Source organism: Capra hircus, chromosome 22 (genome assembly GCF_001704415.2).
Source record: "Capra hircus breed San Clemente chromosome 22, ASM170441v1, whole genome shotgun sequence".
Lineage (NCBI taxonomy): Eukaryota > Metazoa > Chordata > Mammalia > Artiodactyla > Bovidae > Capra > Capra hircus.
The window spans coordinates 28,784,008-28,802,510 of NC_030829.1; the positions used below are offsets into that span (position 1 = coordinate 28,784,008).

General features: G+C 40.4%; 1 protein-coding gene across 1 annotated transcript in view; it reads left to right on the forward strand.

Moving 5' to 3' along the window:
* SHQ1 (SHQ1, H/ACA ribonucleoprotein assembly factor) overlaps positions 2,423–18,503 on the forward strand; it is a 98,744-nt gene continuing 82,663 nt past the window's right edge. Inside the window, exons 1-5 of the mRNA XM_005695727.2 lie at positions 2,423–2,679; positions 7,089–7,153; positions 10,143–10,265; positions 11,241–11,401; positions 17,994–18,106. Of these exons, the coding sequence (XP_005695784.2) occupies positions 2,537–2,679; positions 7,089–7,153; positions 10,143–10,265; positions 11,241–11,401; positions 17,994–18,106 (605 nt within the window). The 5' untranslated portion in view covers positions 2,423–2,536. The remainder of the gene's footprint in view (positions 2,680–7,088; positions 7,154–10,142; positions 10,266–11,240; positions 11,402–17,993; positions 18,107–18,503) is intronic.

Consider the following 18,503-nt stretch of genomic DNA (forward strand, 5'->3'; position numbering starts at 1 on the left):
GAGGCTTTTTAGCTCCTCTACATAGAGCACCTGTTATTTGTAGGGCTAAATATGGTCTAAAGCAGGAAGACTTGTGCTCACAATGCGAAACAAGCTGGGTAGGAGGTAGTATATTGGGAGCCAACTCTATAGCATTTTAGAGCTTGAGCTCAGGAATCAGACTCACTTGGGTTTCAATTCTCATTGCACCAATCACTAACTGTAATCTTGTGCACACTATGGGGATATGTAATCTCCAGTTCACAGAGCTGTCAGAATGGAAAAATGAGATCATTATAAAGGATATGGTGCAGTGCTGGCACATAGTGAGTATTCAATCAATTCAATTAATCCCTCTGCTCCCCAAGGAACGGATGAATGGGCAGAGTACTTTTTAAATTGTTTAACATAAACCTCTTGTCTTTATTAAAACTCTCAGATTTAAGAACGCATTTGAGTCAGTTCTAATGAAGTGGATGAAACTGGAGCCTATTATACAGAGTGAGGTAAGCCAGAAACAGAAACACCAATACAGTATATGAACACCTATATATATGGAATTTAGAAAGACGGTAACAGTGACCCTATATGCGAGACAGCAAAAGAGACACAGATGTAAAGAACAGACTTTTGGACTATGTGGGAGAAGGTGAGGGTGAGATGATGGCATTGAATAGTATTGAAACATGTATACTACCATATGTAAAGTAGATGACCAGTGCAAATTGGATGTATGAAGCTGGGCACCCAAAGCTGGTGCTCTGGGACAACCCAGAGGGATGGGGTGGGGAGGGAAGAGGGAGGGGGGTTCAGGATGGTGGGACACATGTACACTCAGGGCTGATTCATGTCAGTGTATGGCAAAACCCACCACAACACTGTAAAGTAATTAGCCTCCAATTAAAACAAACAAACGAAAAAACTCCCAGATTTAAGCAGATTGACTTTTATTTTGAATTTTAAATTTTATATATTCCTATTGATATGCTGAGTCCTAATTCATTTTCAAGACTCATAAAAAGTTGGAGGTTGAAAAGGTTTTTAGGTTATCTGATCCACTGTCTCCGGAGATGACTTTCACTTGTCTTTCACTGATATTTAAAATCAGGAAATGAAAACATTTCTTGGACTATTCTAGTAACTGGTGGAATAACCGGAAATAAAATGAGAGAGAAGGAAGGCCAAGGGAATATGCAGGGGAGGAGAGAGCCTAGTGGGAGAGGCATTGGGAGAGTATGGCCAGAATAAAAAGGAGAAATAAAAGGAAGAGAAATAAAAAAGACAGAAAAGAGGACCTCGAATAAGTGTAAGGAGAAAAGTGAGAAAAGGAAAGAGAAGAAAGTACAGAGGCATTGCTATTCGTCATTGTAGACACTAATATGATTTAAGTCAGATGTTATGGATTTTGGTAACTGTAAAATGCATGATTGTAAGACATATTGCTTAACATTTGTGAGTCGTGTTCTTCGGCGTTCCTGGTGTAGATTAAACGAGATGAGTGGAATGGACGTTCACTAAACGAGCAAATTCTGTTCAATTAATGAGTTAGGAAGAGGAGAGAAAGTGGCAGAAACGGACAGAGGGAGAGAGGCATGGAGGGAAAGAGGAGATAGAAATCGGTAGAAAATGAAGGAGGAGAGGGAGAAAGGGGTTATTGACAAAGCAAGTGAGAACTAAGGAAAACCACAGTAACGGTGTTTCTGTGGTTTCTGCGGTGACTGCTCCAACACACTCAGCCTCGACAACTTGCCGGGAACCTTGTCAGAGCTTCACAAGCACAAATGCATGCTATCTTCACACCGTCTCTACAAGGCTAGGGTTCTAACCTTATTTTATGGACGAGATATCTGAAGCATAGAGAGGTTCTGTAGCTTTCTCAAAGTCCTACTTCTGGGTATTGGAAAGAAAGAATTTAAACGCAGGTTTCACTGCTTGCAAAGCCAATGCTGTTAAAATCATCTCTGCTGCTGCTGCTGCTAAGTCGCTTCAGTCGTGTCCGACTCTGCGACCCCAGAGACGGCAGCCCACCAGGCTCCCCCGTCCCTGGGATTCTCCAGGCAAGAACACTGGCATGGGTTGCCATTTCCTTCTCCAATGCATGAAGATGAAAAGTGAAAGTAAAGTCACTCAGTCCTGTCCGACTCTGAGCGACCCCACGGACTGCAGCCTACCAGGCTCCTCCGTCCATGGGATTTTCCAGGCAAGAGTACTGGAGTGGGGTGCCATTGCCTTCTCCTAATAACCTTCAAAGAAGCTTAGTGGCTCTAAGGTGGATTCTTGCCCGAGTTCTTGCAAGTTATGCCCTGGGTTCAATTTCTGCGCACAAAGCCTCACTCCTCTGGTCCCTTCTCGATCTCCTAGCGCACAGCGTCTCGTCTCCATGGAAACCGGCGCGAGGCGGGATTTCCTCTTGCACGCACGCGCACTTCCGCCTAGAGCCGGAAGCACCGTGTCTAACAGCGGGTACCAGCGCGTGGGGACTTCTTGGAGAGTTTCAGTGGCAGGCCCGCGGCGGCTGCGAGAGTGGTCGACTTGGGTGCGCGATTTCGGCGTGGTGATGCTGACCCCGGCGTTCGATCTTAGCCAGGACCCCGACTTCCTGACTGTTGCCATCCGCGTGCCTTACGCCCGGGTCTCTGAGTTCGATGTCTATTTCGAGGGGGTCGATTTCAAATTCTACGCCAAGCCTTACTTTCTCAGGCGAGTTCTGGGTGTTTGGCTCTGAGAAGAGCATGTTTTGGGGATTCATTTATTCATTCATTAGATAACTGCTTATTCGAGGGAGGATGAAAGAACGGAGGAGGACTTTTCGGCATCTCGACTGCCTTTTCCCGAGGTACCAGCAGCAGGTGCCGAGGAAGTGAACTCTTTCAGGCGTGCGCTCTGAATGCTGCAGCTTATTGTTCCTTATATTTTCTTACATCCCCGCCTGGAGGAGATTCCGGAGCCACTTTGGAACGCAGTTTGGGACCATAATCGCCTTTCCTGGTTTTGTCCTGTCGCCCTAGTTCTTGTCCCTTTTCCTGTTTTGCTTTCCCTCTGCGTTAGTTCTCCTTGTCCCGAGACAGCTCGCGCTGCCTTCCCTACTGACCTGTCGATTTGACTTTTTCAGTCCACGTCCTTTTCCTCTACCTCCTGGCTGACGCTTTCTGTTCCCTGAAATTTTCGCCTTTCTTGGTCCGGCTGATGCCAAAGTCTCCTTCACCTCTTCGTTGTTTGGTTCTTCTCTGTTTGATTTTACCCCTTCATTGTCGTCGTCATCCCGCCAGCCTCAGGGAGGGACCTTCAGCTCTTGTTTGTTTGCATTTTCCTCCCTGCAGAACCGTTACATCGGTGGTAACAGCTGACCTCTTCTCCCTCTCTGTGTGGTGGGCAAGCAGTGCGTTTAAGTGAAGGATTAAGTGCTTGTGTGCAATATCTCATTTAACCTGGATAGCGATCCTTGGAGATCAGTTCAGTTCAGTTCAGTCACTCAGCTGTGTCCGACTCTTTGCGACCCCATGAATCCTAGCACTCCAGGCTTCTGTCCATCACCAACTCCCGGAGTTCACTCAAACTCATGTCCATCCAGTCGGTGATGCCATCCAGCCATCTCATCTGCTGTCGTCCCCTTGTCCTCCTGCCCCCAATCCCTCCCAGCATCAGAGTCTTTTCCAATGAGTCAACTCTTCGCATGAGGTGGCCAAAGTATTGGAGTTTCAGCTTTAGCATCAGTCCTTCTAATAAACCACCCAGGACTGATTTCCTTTAGAATGGACTCATTGGATCTTGCAGTCCAAGGGACTCTCAAGAGTCTTCTCCAACACCACAGTTCAAAAGCATCAATTCTTCGGCGCTCACCTTTCTTCACCGTCCAACTCTCACATCCATCCATGACCATAGGAAAAACCATACCCTTGACTAGACGGACCTCTGTTGGCAAAGTAATGTCTCTGCTTTTGAATATGCTATCTAGATTGGTCATAACTTTCCTTCCAAGGAGTAAGCATCTTTTAATTTCATGGCTGCAGTCACCATCTGCAGTGATTTTGGAGCCCCCCAAAATAAAGTCTGACACTGTTTCCACTGTTTCCCCATCTATTTCCCATGAAGTGATGGGGCCAATTGCCGTGATCTTAGTTTTTGACTTCCCTGGTGGTCCAGTGGTTAAGAATCCTTGGAGATAGGCATTATTTAGAAGACACTGCCATATTATTCTTTCTCAACATTGTCAATACATTCTTTTCTCCTTTCTACCGAGTGAAAATCCAGTCTCCTCATCTTTCTCCTTCAAGTGTAGTTCCAGCCTACCCTTCCTGCCCAAGTACATTTCCAGCGCAGACATTCTTCTTGAGTTAAGCTATTAAGTACTTGGCCTGAACTTGTTCTGCTCAGGTATCCCTTTGGCCTTAACTTAATCCACCTACTTGAATATGTTGTATAAAGAGTGTCTGAATTTATACAAAGCGACCAGGGAAAGCCTGTTTGAAGAGGTGATATTAAAGCCAAAACATGAAGAATGGGAAGATGATGTTAGCAAACAATTATTGACATGTTACTCCTAGTTAGTGCTTTATGTGGGTTTCCCTGGTGCCTCAGAGGTTAAAGCGTCTGCCTGGAATGCAGGAGACCTGGGTTCGATCCCTGGGTTGGGGAAGATCCCCTGGAGAAGGAAATGGCTACTCACTCCAGTACTTTTGCCTGGAGAATCCCATGGAGGGAGGAGCTTGGTAGGCTACAGTCCATGGGGTCCCAAAGAGTTGGACACGACTGAGCGACTTCACTTCACTTAGTGCTTCATGTGACTCACTTGATTTTAGGACAGTCTTACAAAGTAGGTTTTGGTATATACTCATGTTGCAGATAAGGGCTCAGAGGCTCAGAGAAAAGATCTTAAATGAGATAGGATGATAAAATTAAGTAATTACAATGAAAGAAATATTTCAAAATAAAAGTCACTTGCTTAATTAAGTTTGGGAGGTTTGGTGAAGACCCAGTTAGCAGCTACATGTGAAGCAGTTTATAGAGTACTTTTTATACAAATGTATCCATTCCTTGAGTAGCAGAGGCTTGGGGGTTGGGCGCATGTGAGTGTCAGCACACTTATAGTTCTGTGACTTTGGCAAGTTATTCAGTCTCCGTAAGTTTCCTAGTCTGTTAAGTGGGACTAATATTAGTGGTTTTAAAGAGTTGATGTGAGGTTTGAGATAATGCATGTATAATCCTTATTACTGTGCCTGATAATTAACTACGCATTCAATAAATGGTAGGTATTATTATTTATTAAGGGATCATATTGTTGCAATTATCTGCTGCCAATAACCAATCAAACCTGTGTAAAATAACAATTCTTTAACTCCCTCTGTTGGTTTTTGTGCCTTGGTTTGGTAAGAGCTTGGCTGAACTGTTCTGGCTTAAGGTCTTTAGTTTAGTCATGTGTGGCTGGACCTGGGACAGGAAGGGCTAATGCAGCTGGAGACTTACAGGGCAGGTGAAGAAGGGAATCTCTTTTCATGTGGTCTCAGGACCTCCCTGTGTGGTCTCACATGTGATTCCTGCAGGGAGCTGCATCCCTACCATGACAGCTGAAATTTATAAGAGTAAATATTTCCGGGAGCAAGACAGAATCCATATCATCTTTTATAACCTAACCTCAGAAATCACAGTGTCACTTCTGCTGTATTGTTTTGGGTAAACAATTCTAGAAGCCCACTCAGTTTTAAGGGGAGGGGACATAGATTGCATTATTGGGAGGAATGATATGAGATAGGTCATCTTTGGAAATGCAGTTTGCTACAGTATACCAGAGATGAATAAAACCTTACCCCTCTCCTTGAGGAACTGAGTGTCTAGCAGGGAAGACAGATCTGTTTGCAGATACTGTTTCGCCATCATGCATTAAGAATTTAACTCTGTACTTATAAAGAGTTTAGGAGAAGGGAGATGATAACAATGGTTTACATTTTCCGAATGGTTGCCTATTGTACTAGCCACTAAGCTTATTGTATTATCCTTTCTTTCTCACAGTAACCCTCAGATAGATTCTATTATTTTTTACTTTTTATAAATGAGGAATATGAACTTTGAAGTTAATTAACTTGTGGTACAAAGAAAGTTACAGAGCTAGTAAATGGCACAACTTGGACTTAATTTAGACTCTGAAGGTAAAGTTCATATTTGTATCCATTGCATAACAAATTTATTCATAACTGAATTTTTATACTAGGTTTAGAAGGGATTTTTGTTTCGAAAATGTGTTATAGCTTCAGGAAACATTAAGATCAAAGGTAAGTAGGGATAAAGCCCTGTACCTTTTGGGGTCTGCCAAGATGGATGATGATGATAATGGTGATGGTGTTAGAATAGGGAATAAGGAGGAGGGGGGTTTGGGAGGAAAGTAGGTTCATATTTTAAGTCTGGAGTGGAATGGATCTGGCCTCATATATAGTACAGGTGAATTTAAATTGTCTGGCCAGTATCAAGCAGCCATGGAAGCTTTTGTAATAGAAAAGTGACAGATTTCTATTTTAGAAAAATTCTTTTGGGGACTCAGTTAGAGCATTGATTGACCCAGAGTAAAACTGGGAACAGGGAAATCAGTTCATATTCTTTAGCAGGAAAGAGGGGGAAATCCCTATACAGTAATAATGAGATTTACAAAAACACTTTTGCTTTCTGCCTTTTTTTTTTTTTTAAAGTAGTAACTTACCCAATATAAACAATTGGTTTTGTTGGTTCTTTATTCTTTCTCATATTTTTGTTTCTTTTCTTTTTGGAAGCCAATTAGTATACTTTTATTGAGCCCATCCTGTGTCAGTCATCAGGTATATAAATAACTCATATTAGGAAGGGAAAGTACTATAACAGTAGTGATAGCTAGTATTTATTGTGGCTTTTCTTTTTTAAGTGTTTTATCAGTGACTAGTGCCTATTCAAACAGAAAAATGAGTCATCTCTGATTCCTATTTTCTTCGCTAGAGAAGAAATATAAGTTATTTAGTTTATAAAATTCAAGTGCCGAGGAATATCTTTTTAAATGGTTGATAGATTTCAGTGCTTGATGCTTACTATCATGCTTTATGATGCTGTGTAATTTAAGGACTTCATGAGACCTTTTATTACATCTGCAGGTTAACCCTTCCTGGAAGAATTGTAGAAAATGGAAATGAGCAGGGGTCCTATGATGCAGATAAAGGTATTGCCCTTGGAATTTTCTGTTCGTTTTTTTTCTTTGAATTCTTCATGTTGGTGTAGCTCCATAATAATCTCAGGTTATGGCGCCCTTTAGGTGAATGGCGAGTGCAGTCTGTCCCTGCCACTCTTTATTCTTTCTTAATGTCCAGTGCCTGTTATTCATGGAGTTCTTAACAGTTACACTTTTCCCAGCCCTTTAAATTATACTTCACATTGTTCTTTAAAGTTTAATTAGTTAAATACTCTGGCTCTGTTTTCTGAAGGTTTTATTTCCTACTTATCCCTACATTCTGTAAGTGTTTAAAAGTTAAAGTTAGGTTGTGGGAGGTGACTGATAAGAAAAGAAGTGGATGATTTTTGTAAGCTGTGAGTCAAATGTTTCTAAGACAGTGTTTTTTAGAATTTTAAAAATTTATTTTTTGTTTAAGTATAATTGATTTACAGTGTTGTTAGTTTCAGATATACGGCAAAGTGATTCAGAGGTATATGTATTCTTTTTTTCCATTACTATTTTCAGTCTTAAAATATAATTATGTGTAGGTGAGAGAGAAACTGTCCATACAGGACTTTAAAAGACCGATTGAATTTTCTTCTCTTAATTGATAAGCCCTTCATTTCAGCTCATCTTGAAACCATTTATTTTCCTTCTGTAAAAGTCACTGGATTTTCCTTTGTCAGTGAATCTGGAATAAGAATACCTTGTGTACTGTTATGTGATTTATTCAGTGAATATTGACCTCAATGAACTAGGGTAATGGAGGAAAGGTGGAATGAAAGAGTTAAATGACAAAGTTCTAACCCATAACACAGTATAACTGATGCGATGAAGTACAATGAAACTGCCTTTCTAGGTAGTAAATCTGCTTTTAATTGCAGATAAGCTGCATACTGAAGCATAGTTATTAAACCTTGAAAGTAAATGGGGTTTTAGGAACGTTAAATATGTGGAAATATTTGGATTTAGTTGTGTTTGATATATTAGAATATGGCTAAGTACACTGAAAGAGGTAAACTGTTTTAAAATGTAAGAGTAGTGAATAATGTTGGAGAAGGCAATGGCAGCCCACTCCAGTACTCTTGCCTGGAAAATCCCATGGACAGAGGAGCCTGGTGGGCTGCAGTCCATGGGGTCACGAAGAGTTGGACATGGCTGAGTGACTTTATTTTCACTTTTCACTTTTATGCATTGGAGAAGGAAATGGCAACCCACTCCAGTGTTCTTGCCTGGAGAATCCCAGGGACGGGGGAGCCTGGTGGGCTGCCGTCTGTGGGGTTGCACAGAGTCGGACACGACTGAAGTGACTTAGCAGCAGCAGCAGCAGCAGCAGCAGTAGTGAATAATGTAATCTGTTTATAGGGGAACCTAGATGAAAGTGATAAACACTGTTAAGGGAAAAAAAGAAGTACATAGATGGAATTTGGGTTTGCATTAGACAGGCTTTAGGGATATAGCTCTTACGATATCAAAGAACTTTATCAAGCCATCATTGCCTTATTTAAGATTTTGTGTATATTTGAAATGGCTGCTATTCTTCATTGGATTCGATTCAGTTCAGTTGCTCAGTCGTGTCTGACTCTTTGTGACTCCATGGACTACAGCACACCAGGCCTCCCTGTCCATCACCAACTCCCAGAGTTTACCCAAACTCATGTCCATTGAGTCAGTGATGCCATCCAACCATCTCATCCTCTGTCCCCTTCTCCTCCCACCTTCAATCTTTCCTAGCATCAGGGTCTTATCAGATGAGTCATTTCTTCGCATCAAGTGGCCGAAGTATTGGAGTTTCAGCTTCAGCATCAGTCCTTCCAATGAATATTCAGAACCGATTTCCTTTAGGATGGACTGGTTGGATCTCCTTGCAGTCCAAGGGACTCTCAAGAATCTTCTCCAACACCATAGTTCAAAAGCATCAATACTTCAGTACTCAGCTTTCTTTATAGTCCAACTCTCACATCCATATAGGACTACTGGAAAAACCATAGCTTTGACTAGATGGACCTTTGTTGGCAAAGTAATGTCTCTGCTTTCATATGCTATCTAGGTTGGTCATAACTTTTCTTCCAAGGAGTAAGCATCTTTTAATTTCATGGCTGCAGTCACCATCTGCAGTGATTTTGCAGCCCCCCAAAATAAAGTCTGTCACTGTTTCCACTGTTTCCCCATCTATTTCCCATGAAGTGATGGGATCAGATGCCATGGTCTTAGTTTTCTGAATGTTGAGCTTTAAGCCAACTTTTTCACTCTCCTCTTTCACTTTCATCAAGAGGCTCTTTAGTTCTTCTTTGCTTTCTGCCATATCGGTGGTGTCATCTGCATATCTGAGGTTATTGATATTTCTCCTGGCAATCCTGATTCCAGCTTGTGTTCCTTCCAGCCCAGCATTTCTCATGATGTACTCTGCATAGAAGTTAAATAAGCAAGGTGACAATATACCTTGACGTACTCCTTTTCCTATTTGGAACCAGTCTGTTGTTACATGTCCAGTTCTAACTGTTGCTTCCTGACCTGCATATAGGGTTGTTAGGAGGCAGGTCAGGTGGTCTGGTATTCCTGTCTCTTTAAGAATTTTTCAGTTTGTTGTTCTTCACTGGACTAGATATCTTGATTTCACCTCCTCCCCACCGAGGCTAGAAATAAATCTTATGAGGAGCTATAGTTGACTCTAAGCTATTGCCTTCTCAGGCCATTGTGTTTTTGACCTGAACTTTTAATGTTATCAGTAGGTGAATATGATATTGGGTTAGATTTAAGCATTGTGCAGCTTCAACAGATTAATTCTCATAGAGGGGACAGCTGAATCAGTGATTCTGAAAAACCTTGTTTGAGCCTTTCCCTATCTTGATTTTTATTTACTAACTATGTAATAAGGGCATAATTTTGGAGCTCTATGAAATAAAATTATAATTCTGAGATGTCTATTTCTTAGGTATGTTTATGAAGTGTTTGAGTATTTTAATTTAGCTAAGCATAGAACCCATTTATCTTTAAGGAATTTTTACCATTCGGTTGCCCAAAGAAACTCCTGGCCAACATTTTGAAGGGCTGAACATGTTAACTGCTCTGCTGGCACCAAGAAAATCCAGGACTGCAAAACCACTTGTGGAAGAGATAGGTATGTTTATTGCAGTTGGGAGAAAATGCAGGTAAATGAATATTTGGAATGCTGTGTGTTTCTCAGGGAAAAGGGATTAGCACATAGGAATTAGGAGAAAATACTTCAGATGACAAGATGAGGAGATCAGGCAACACCATATGAAAATAGTTCATTTGTTGACATTTAATTTAAGACATAAAGAACTCTGTTAAACCAGTAGGTCAGTCATTTTTTGGGACCAATTGAGGCCGCGTCTCTGTGTTTGGCAAAATATTGGCCTCTTGAGCTAAAATCAGAAGCCTGCAATTCAGTGTAAGCAGAAAGCAAACACCACCCAGGTCAAAGAGTGGATCATCTCCCACGCCCTGGAATCTTACCCTGGTTACTTCTCGCTCCTGACTCTCCGAGGTAACCACTACCTTCAGTGTTACCTGTTTTTGAATTAGATCAATATATATATATAATCCATTACAGTAATGATCTTTGTTGTCTAGCTTCTTTCACTTAACATTTTTGAGATTTATCCATGTATAGCTGGGGTCTGTTTGTTTTTATTGTGTTATTATTTATATATCCTAGATTGATGGAACTTTGGCTTGGTTCCTTTTTTTTTTTTGTCTAATAAGAATAGTGAGGTGAAGGCTGGGCAAAATAGGTGAATGGGATTAAGACATACAGACTTCCAATTTTATAATAAGGAAACCACAGGGATGTAATATACAGCATAAGGAATCAGGTCAATAGTACTGTAATTACTTTATATGGGGACAGATGGTGATCAATTTGTAATGTTTGCCAATATCAAATTATTATGTAGTACACCCAGATTGGACCTAGTATGATACATTAACATATTTCAAAAAAAAAAAAAAGAGAATAGCAGGAGTATTCTTTTGGGGTACGTGGACAGACACTTTTTCCCTGTACTTTTTCTTCCCCAAGTTGTACCTAGGAAATCTGGTGCTTTAATGAACTAGTACTTTACATATTTAGGCGCTTCTGAGGTTTCTGAGGAAGGAGTGGAAGATGACGATGATGAGTTTGATTGGGAAATTGAACAGTCCCCCTATGAAGAGGTACCAGAAAGTGCCTTGAATCCGAACTGCCGCTACGGGTTTGGAAACTTGCGCTCAGGAGTGTTTCAGCGGCTGCAGGTATGTTTTTCTAAAAGACCTTGGTATATACCAAGGGTTTGACTATTTGAATAGTTTAATTTCAGTTCTGCTCATACCTGGAGGTTTTTTTATGAAGACAGTAGGAGATGTTGTATTTAGAGCGCAAACCACAACTCCTTGAGTGTGATCGTTACACAGATAGTCACTCTCTTCCGTGTCACTGTCTGTGTGGCCCAGTCTCATTGTGCTTACACATGAAAGATGTCCTGGTACTTTCTTTTTTCTCCACTTCAGTTGTTATTTTAGACATGAAGTTTCCAAAATACAGAACAGAACCCCTCTCTCCTCATACTTCCTGAAAAGCTGCATGTTTTATGCTTCTAAGAAATGGAAATTGTTTACTTGTGGCATGATGTCTCTTCTGTTTGATATGTAAATGAAGCAGAATATTCTTGATGAGAAGAGGTTTCTGTCTTTGGATCAAATTGTTTAGTGTTTAGTGTACTGTAGGCACTTTCTGTATTTACTCTTCGTGGGGTTTGAGTGGAATCTTTTGTTAAAATCTGCTCTTTGGTAAGTTAGGCTGAAAAAGGAATGACATCACTCTCTTCCTCAGACAATGTAGGAAATTCTATTTCATGAATGAAATGGAAATTTTGGATTATTTTCTACTTTAGTTGTATTATAGAAAGCAATATAGTTGATGTCTCACTTAAAAATTTATTTTTTTATTTACTTATTGAACTTTTTGGTCTAGTTTTACTTTTTTTTTTTAATAGAATGTCACATGATTGGAACCATGCAACATGTAAACATGTAGCCTTTTCAGACTGGCTTCTTTTTTAGTAATATGTGTTTAAGTTTCCTTCATGTCTTTTCATGACTTGATAGCTCATTTCTTTCTTTTTTTTTTTTTCCTCTGACTGGAATAGAGCCTCAGCCCTTAGCAGTAAAAGTGCAGAGCCCTAACCACTGGACTGCCAGGGAGTCCCCTTAATTTTTTTTAATGAAAGAAACATGTGATGAACAGTTTTTTATTTTAATCTCATTCCTTCTGGGTAGCGGATGTTAGACCTGCTTAGCATGTGGTTTATTACAGTGAGACATATTTGAGTATGCTAAGGAAAGGTAAAGGATCTATGTGTTGGTCCTACTTGTACCTCTGTTTAAATTTGGAATTCAGGCCAGTTATTTGACCACAAATAAATTCTGTCTCCTCTTTGTAAAACGGCAATAAATTTGCTCAGCTACTTTATAAGGCTGTTTAGAAAATTTACGGAGATGCTACATTTGAAAACTCTTGAAAAAAAGATAAGATTAGCATGCTTGAAAGAATTCTGCCCTTAAGAAATTTAAAATGCTCTCAAAACTTCTTAAAGGGAACAAAATTGGGATTTACTTAAGAGCAAAAAATACTAATGAGATATTTCATTCAAACGCCTTATATGTTTTTCTGCTGAGTTATGGTTTCTCCATATTCTTTCTCCCTAACCAAATTTCCTGGTTATCTCTCAGGTAGTAAGAATAGAGTCAAGTTTTTTCTACAGCAGAAACTACAGTAAATGGACCTCAGTTGTTTGGCAGAGAGTCGTCTGTGGTTAATCTTTTGGAGATTACCTGTCTAAATCTATAAATGAATGAGAGAAGACTCCTGCAGGCTAAGGACAGATTGTACATTCAGTCTGAAAGTGCTTGTTGATGCCAAGGAACGTGGTTTCTTCATTACTGCCGCTGTAGAGGGAAGAGCCTCTCAAGGGGTTTCTGCCGCATTGCTGAGAAGATGCAGGACTGCCATGATGTGAGCCCAGGCCAAGTCCCTGGGAGGTCAGAAATTCTTGTATCTGTTGAAAATATTCACTAAGTTAGTAATTTAGGTTGAGTTAAGGGAAAAGTTATTAAACAATATTCTTTTTATCTTTGAATGTCTTGTCTAATGCCCTGAATCTCTATAGATTCCTGTCTCCCAGCTTAAAAAAAACATAAGTGCATCATCCTCACATTTTTGAAGCCTTCCTGTAGCTCTTCCTGACTGCATCCCTCTGAACCTTGCTATTATAAACAATTTGAATGCCTCTTGTCTTCAACAGAGGGAAAAACAAAATGCATTTGAGAAAATTCTAAAGGATAATGTAAATAGCAATACTATTAACAGTGCAGGTGTGTTACCCCACATGTACAATGTAGGGATCACAAAAAGTTCTGAAACTAAAAGTTCTTTGTATTGAGTTTGATGACATGACCTGATCAGAGCTGATGAGTTTTTCATTAATTAAAAGAAAAAATCCTGCTTAGCGTGCTTATTCAAAGATTTTGCAGTAGAAATAGCAATGAATTTAAATACGGTGTGCTGCCCCAGACTTCTTAGAGGGGATTAAGTAACACATGGATTGTAGGTACACCATTACTTTTCTAAACTCTTTTAAGAGTGAATCCTGAAGCTCACCCTCTCTGGGGAACTTGGGTAGACTGTGGACCTCAGTGACAGCTAATGGACAGTATCTGGACCTCCAGTGACAGCTAGCAGCTGCTATGTGTGTCCCTGAGAGGCACTGGGCTGGGCTCCACGTCACCATTCTGTTGTGGCCTCATCACTATCGTACGTGCATATTCTACCACTGGACAAACCAATGTGTAGTTTTTAAATATTGTGTTTTCTCATATGAATTAAATGTGAGGTTTGCGGTGTCCTTCATGACAGTTTGGAAATGTCAGAACTTTTGAAAATCATGTGTGAATCAAGATGCCAGTAATTAAAGGATGCTGTCTTCGGGGTATTAAGGTACATGTGTTTTATGTGATTGTGCCACAAAAATCTTCCATAACTTGTATTACTTGCAGAGTTCAATTGCATTTATAAGTGTTCTGTTTGTGAGATTCATGTCATGCGATGAAAAACTGAGCAATCATGTAAGATTAACGTGTAAGACCTTTTTTATGGATTGTAAATAAATTCTTTTTATTTTTAGAAATATTATTTAAAAAATTTTTTAAATTGCAGTATAGTTGATTTATGATATTGTGTTAGTTTCAGGTGTACAGCAAAGTGATTCAATTATACATGCATACATACATATATGGGTGTATATGTATGTATATTTCAGATACTTTCCCGTTATAGGTTATTAGAAAATGTTGACTATAATTCCCTATGCTATACAGTAGGTCTTTGTTGATTATCTATATTTTACATGTGGTAGTGTGTATATGTCAGTACCAAACTCTTACTTAGTTTATGTCCACCCCACGTGATCCCCAAGACCTTTTTCTACTAGTAAACGAGCTGGAGGAAACTGAGACCATTATTGCATAAAAAAAAACCTTTGAGAACATATTTTCTATTTTAAATGATGTGCTTAAGAAACCACCATTTACAGTTCCTCTGGTTCTGCCTTTGGATGAGAAAATATCCATAAAATTTTGTTGACTCATATTTTATTAACATTTTTACAGTCTCTTTCCACCCACCCTCCATTAAATGAAATACAGCTTAATTTTTCTCTGATGATAAAAGCAATATATATTCATTATAAAGATACAATATAAGAAAGAAAGTAAAACATCATCCATAATTCCAGTACCCAGGTATCTTCTCGGAATTGAATTATTTAACCCTTTATTGGGGGATAGTGTAAGTCTTTCATGTTTATTTCCCACCAGCCATTTACACAGGGTTTGCTTGTGACTTCTGTATTTTATACTAATACTAAGAAGGAAATAAAATTATTTTTGCTGAAACAAATTCTCTGTCACCACCCTGCCCCCATACACACGTGTGCACGCTCACCCACACCGCGCCACCCCCCCACCGCCAGCCCCAGCCCGCCAACACACACACTCTTTCCTTTTTGAAATTTCTGCCAGCCACAGGGCGCCTTTGGAAAACTGCCCTGGCAGTTCCAAGTCAGGGCTTCTAACGAGGCTTCTGGCGTCAGTGGCTGCCAGCAGCAACAATCCTCGAGTCTCTGGACTCCCACCCAGAGGCTCCCGGGACCACTGCTGCCAGCAGCCGCAGGATGCTGGCCTGCCAGCCCTTTCCTTCTCTCAGCTACACTGGGGACCTGAAGCTGTTGTTTCCAGGAGACCTACTGGCCTGATGGGCACACAGTTCTTCATTTTCTCTCTGGAGAGTCTCTGCCTTCACTCTGCTGAAACTCACATTAGCCTTGTTTAGATCCCACATGACCTTTTCTAGGCGCTGCCCATCTTTAAATAGTTTTCCCAGTGCTGACCTTAGCAGTACTTTCAAAATGAAAGAAAAACAAGAATCATTTTCGCCTTGTTGTAGTGTGTCATTTCTCGTCCTCTTCTCTTCCTTTCTCTTGTTTGACAGATGCCTTAGATTTCACTGCTCCAAGCTAACTTCACTTTTTAGTTTGTTCCAGTTTCACACTCCCCGCCCCCCACCATGCTGCCCAAGGCCTGCCTCACTGCCCCTCCTGTCTCTGTGTTTGAGGAGGTGATGTCAGGCAGGTGAGGAAGCAGAGGAGAGAGAAAGAGTCCAGGTTGTCCTGCTCAGGGAAGAGATATTTCTGAAAAATTAAACTAGAACTCTGAAAGTGTTTTCCCCTGGAAGCCTTGCTGCACGCTTGTAAACTCCGTATTGCGAGTGCTCTATTTCCAGTTTATTTTGAATTGAGTAAATTTGTGGGCTGCCCAGAGAATCTAACTATGATTTATAATCATGTATCTTTAGGAAAATTCACTCTGAGCCTCCCAAAAGTAAATTGTGAAAGAACTCTTGGAATGTAGATTTTTCCAAGTTTGGGGATCTGTTTTTTCCCCAGAAGGTTTGTGCTCTGAAGTATTCAGATATTCTGGATGTGGCTTCCAAAAATGAAAGAGCCCCTGGGCCCCTTCATTTTACTAGGATATGCTTACATTAAGTGTTGGTGATGTTTTGTTGTTCAGTTGCTAAGCTGTGTCTGACTCTTTGCAACCCCGTGGACTGCAGCAGGCCAGACTTCCCTGTCCTTTACCGTCTTCCGGAGTGTGCTCAGATTTCATGTCGGTTGAGTCAGTGATACTATCTAACCATCTCATCCTCTGCCACCCTTTTTTCCTTTTGCCTTCAGTCTTGGCCAACATCAGGGGCTTTCCCAATGAGTTGACTCTTCACATCAGGTGGCCAGGCGCTCAGCCTTCTTTATGGTCCAGCTCTCACATCTGTACATGACTACTGGAAAAACCATAGCTGATGTTGCTTTAGCTCAATGGATTGTGGTAGGGCTGAGAGGTGTTTTTTTTTTTTTTTTTTTTTTTTAATTGTAGGAATTCTGATGGTGTGGAGAGTTCTGTATCTTAGTCTCTCCCTGGCAGATTCCATATGCTGCTGCTGCTAAGTCGCTTCTGTCGTGTCTGACTCTGTGCGACCCCAAAGACGGCTGCCCACCAGGCTCCGCTGTCCCTGGGATTCTCCAGGCAAGAATGCTGGAGTGGGTTGCCATTTCCTTCTCCAATGCATGAAAGTGAAAAGTGAAAGGGAAGTCGCTCAGTCATGTCCGACTCTTCGAGACCCCATGGACTGCAGCCCACCAGGCTCCTTCGTCCATGGGATTTTCCAGGCAAGAGTACTGGAGTGGGGTGCCATTGCCTTCTCCGGGCAGATTCTGTATAGCTGATTTCATTGTAGTGATTTTGCTGTGCCACAGCTGTTGGCTTTAAGCCTGGGCATCAGTCACCAACCAATCATTCTATTTACAAGTCTTTTAACAGTTTGCCTTCACAAACCTCTACCAAGTTATTTCCCTTGATTTCTTTTCAACTAATAGTCTTCAAGCTGCTTCCAGTTTGCTTACTTACCCCTTGCAGTTGGTGGTGAGAATGGGGAGATTGAAGAAAGAAAAAAGAGCTTTAGAAATATTTTGTATTGTATGAGGTTTTTTCCCTTCATAATTCTAGTCAAAAGGAAAAAGACCATATGGAATGTAGGTGGTTTTACTAATACAGGTGTTTTTTGTAGAGCTGGACTTAGGAAACATGCGGTAATGTTGAATATTACTTTGGATTAGATTTTTAAATTTTCAAGTGGAAATTATGTCTATTAAAATTGTCCTTAAAAATTCTTGTTAGGGATGAAAAGGGGCAAGGAAATAAGGACAGAGCCCAGAGTTGGCTTGGCCTTGGGGGCCTGACTAAAAAGACTGCATTTCTCTTCAAGGGGAGTATCTACAGGGACATGAAAATTGTCTAAGTTTTGGTTTGCTGATGTGGAACCCCTGGCAGCAGCAGCTCCATCTTGGGTCTAGAAATTTATTTCAACTTGCCCTTTCATAATTTTTAAATCTCTGGGAGTAAATGGGGGAATAAATGGAGAATTAAATGTTCCTGTTTGCTTGCAGAGGTTTATTCTGTTCTGGTTTTCATGTTAAATTTTATAGCTTTAATCCATGTTAGTCAGTTTGTTTGTTGTAAGGATTAAATGAAATAATTGATGTGAAAGCTTCTAACAGGGCCTGGCAAATAGTAGATGTTTAACAAACATTTGCTGGATTTGAATTTAAATGTCACAGGTGGTGTAATGACTTACCGATCAATTAGATTGTTCTTGTGTTTGGGCATTTTGTACAAAATTAGATATCTCATGGCTCAAATAGGAGACAGCAATTATTCTTTCTTTCCTGGGTGTTCTTAGGATGAATTGAGTGATGTTATCGATATTAAGGATCCAGATTTCACCTCTGCTGCTGAACGAAGGCAGAAACGCCTGGCTGCTGAGCTGGCCAAGTTTGATCCTGATCACTATCTGTAAGTATTGAGTTTTATTTTTTAAGGTTTAAATAATTTACTTGAGATTGAGTATTAAAAAAAAATTTGAGTGCCTTTTTGACCATGTTGGGCATGTGCTTTTTGGACTCCAGAAATGAGTGATAGCTCACAACCTTAATTGACATTTAAATTAACCTACAGCTGTAGGTTACCTCGGTGATCTTTGTAAGGTGCTACTTTTCATTACCTTATTTCAGCACACCACAGAATTCTTTTAATGTACTTCTTTGAGTTTTTTGCTCTCCAGGCTTTAAAATAGAACACTGCATTCCTGAGAATACATACCATTCTTTTCAGAAGACTCTGTTGTGATTAATGGTATATATGAATAAAAACACATTTCAGTTTCTTTAAGAATTTGAATCTACATGTACTG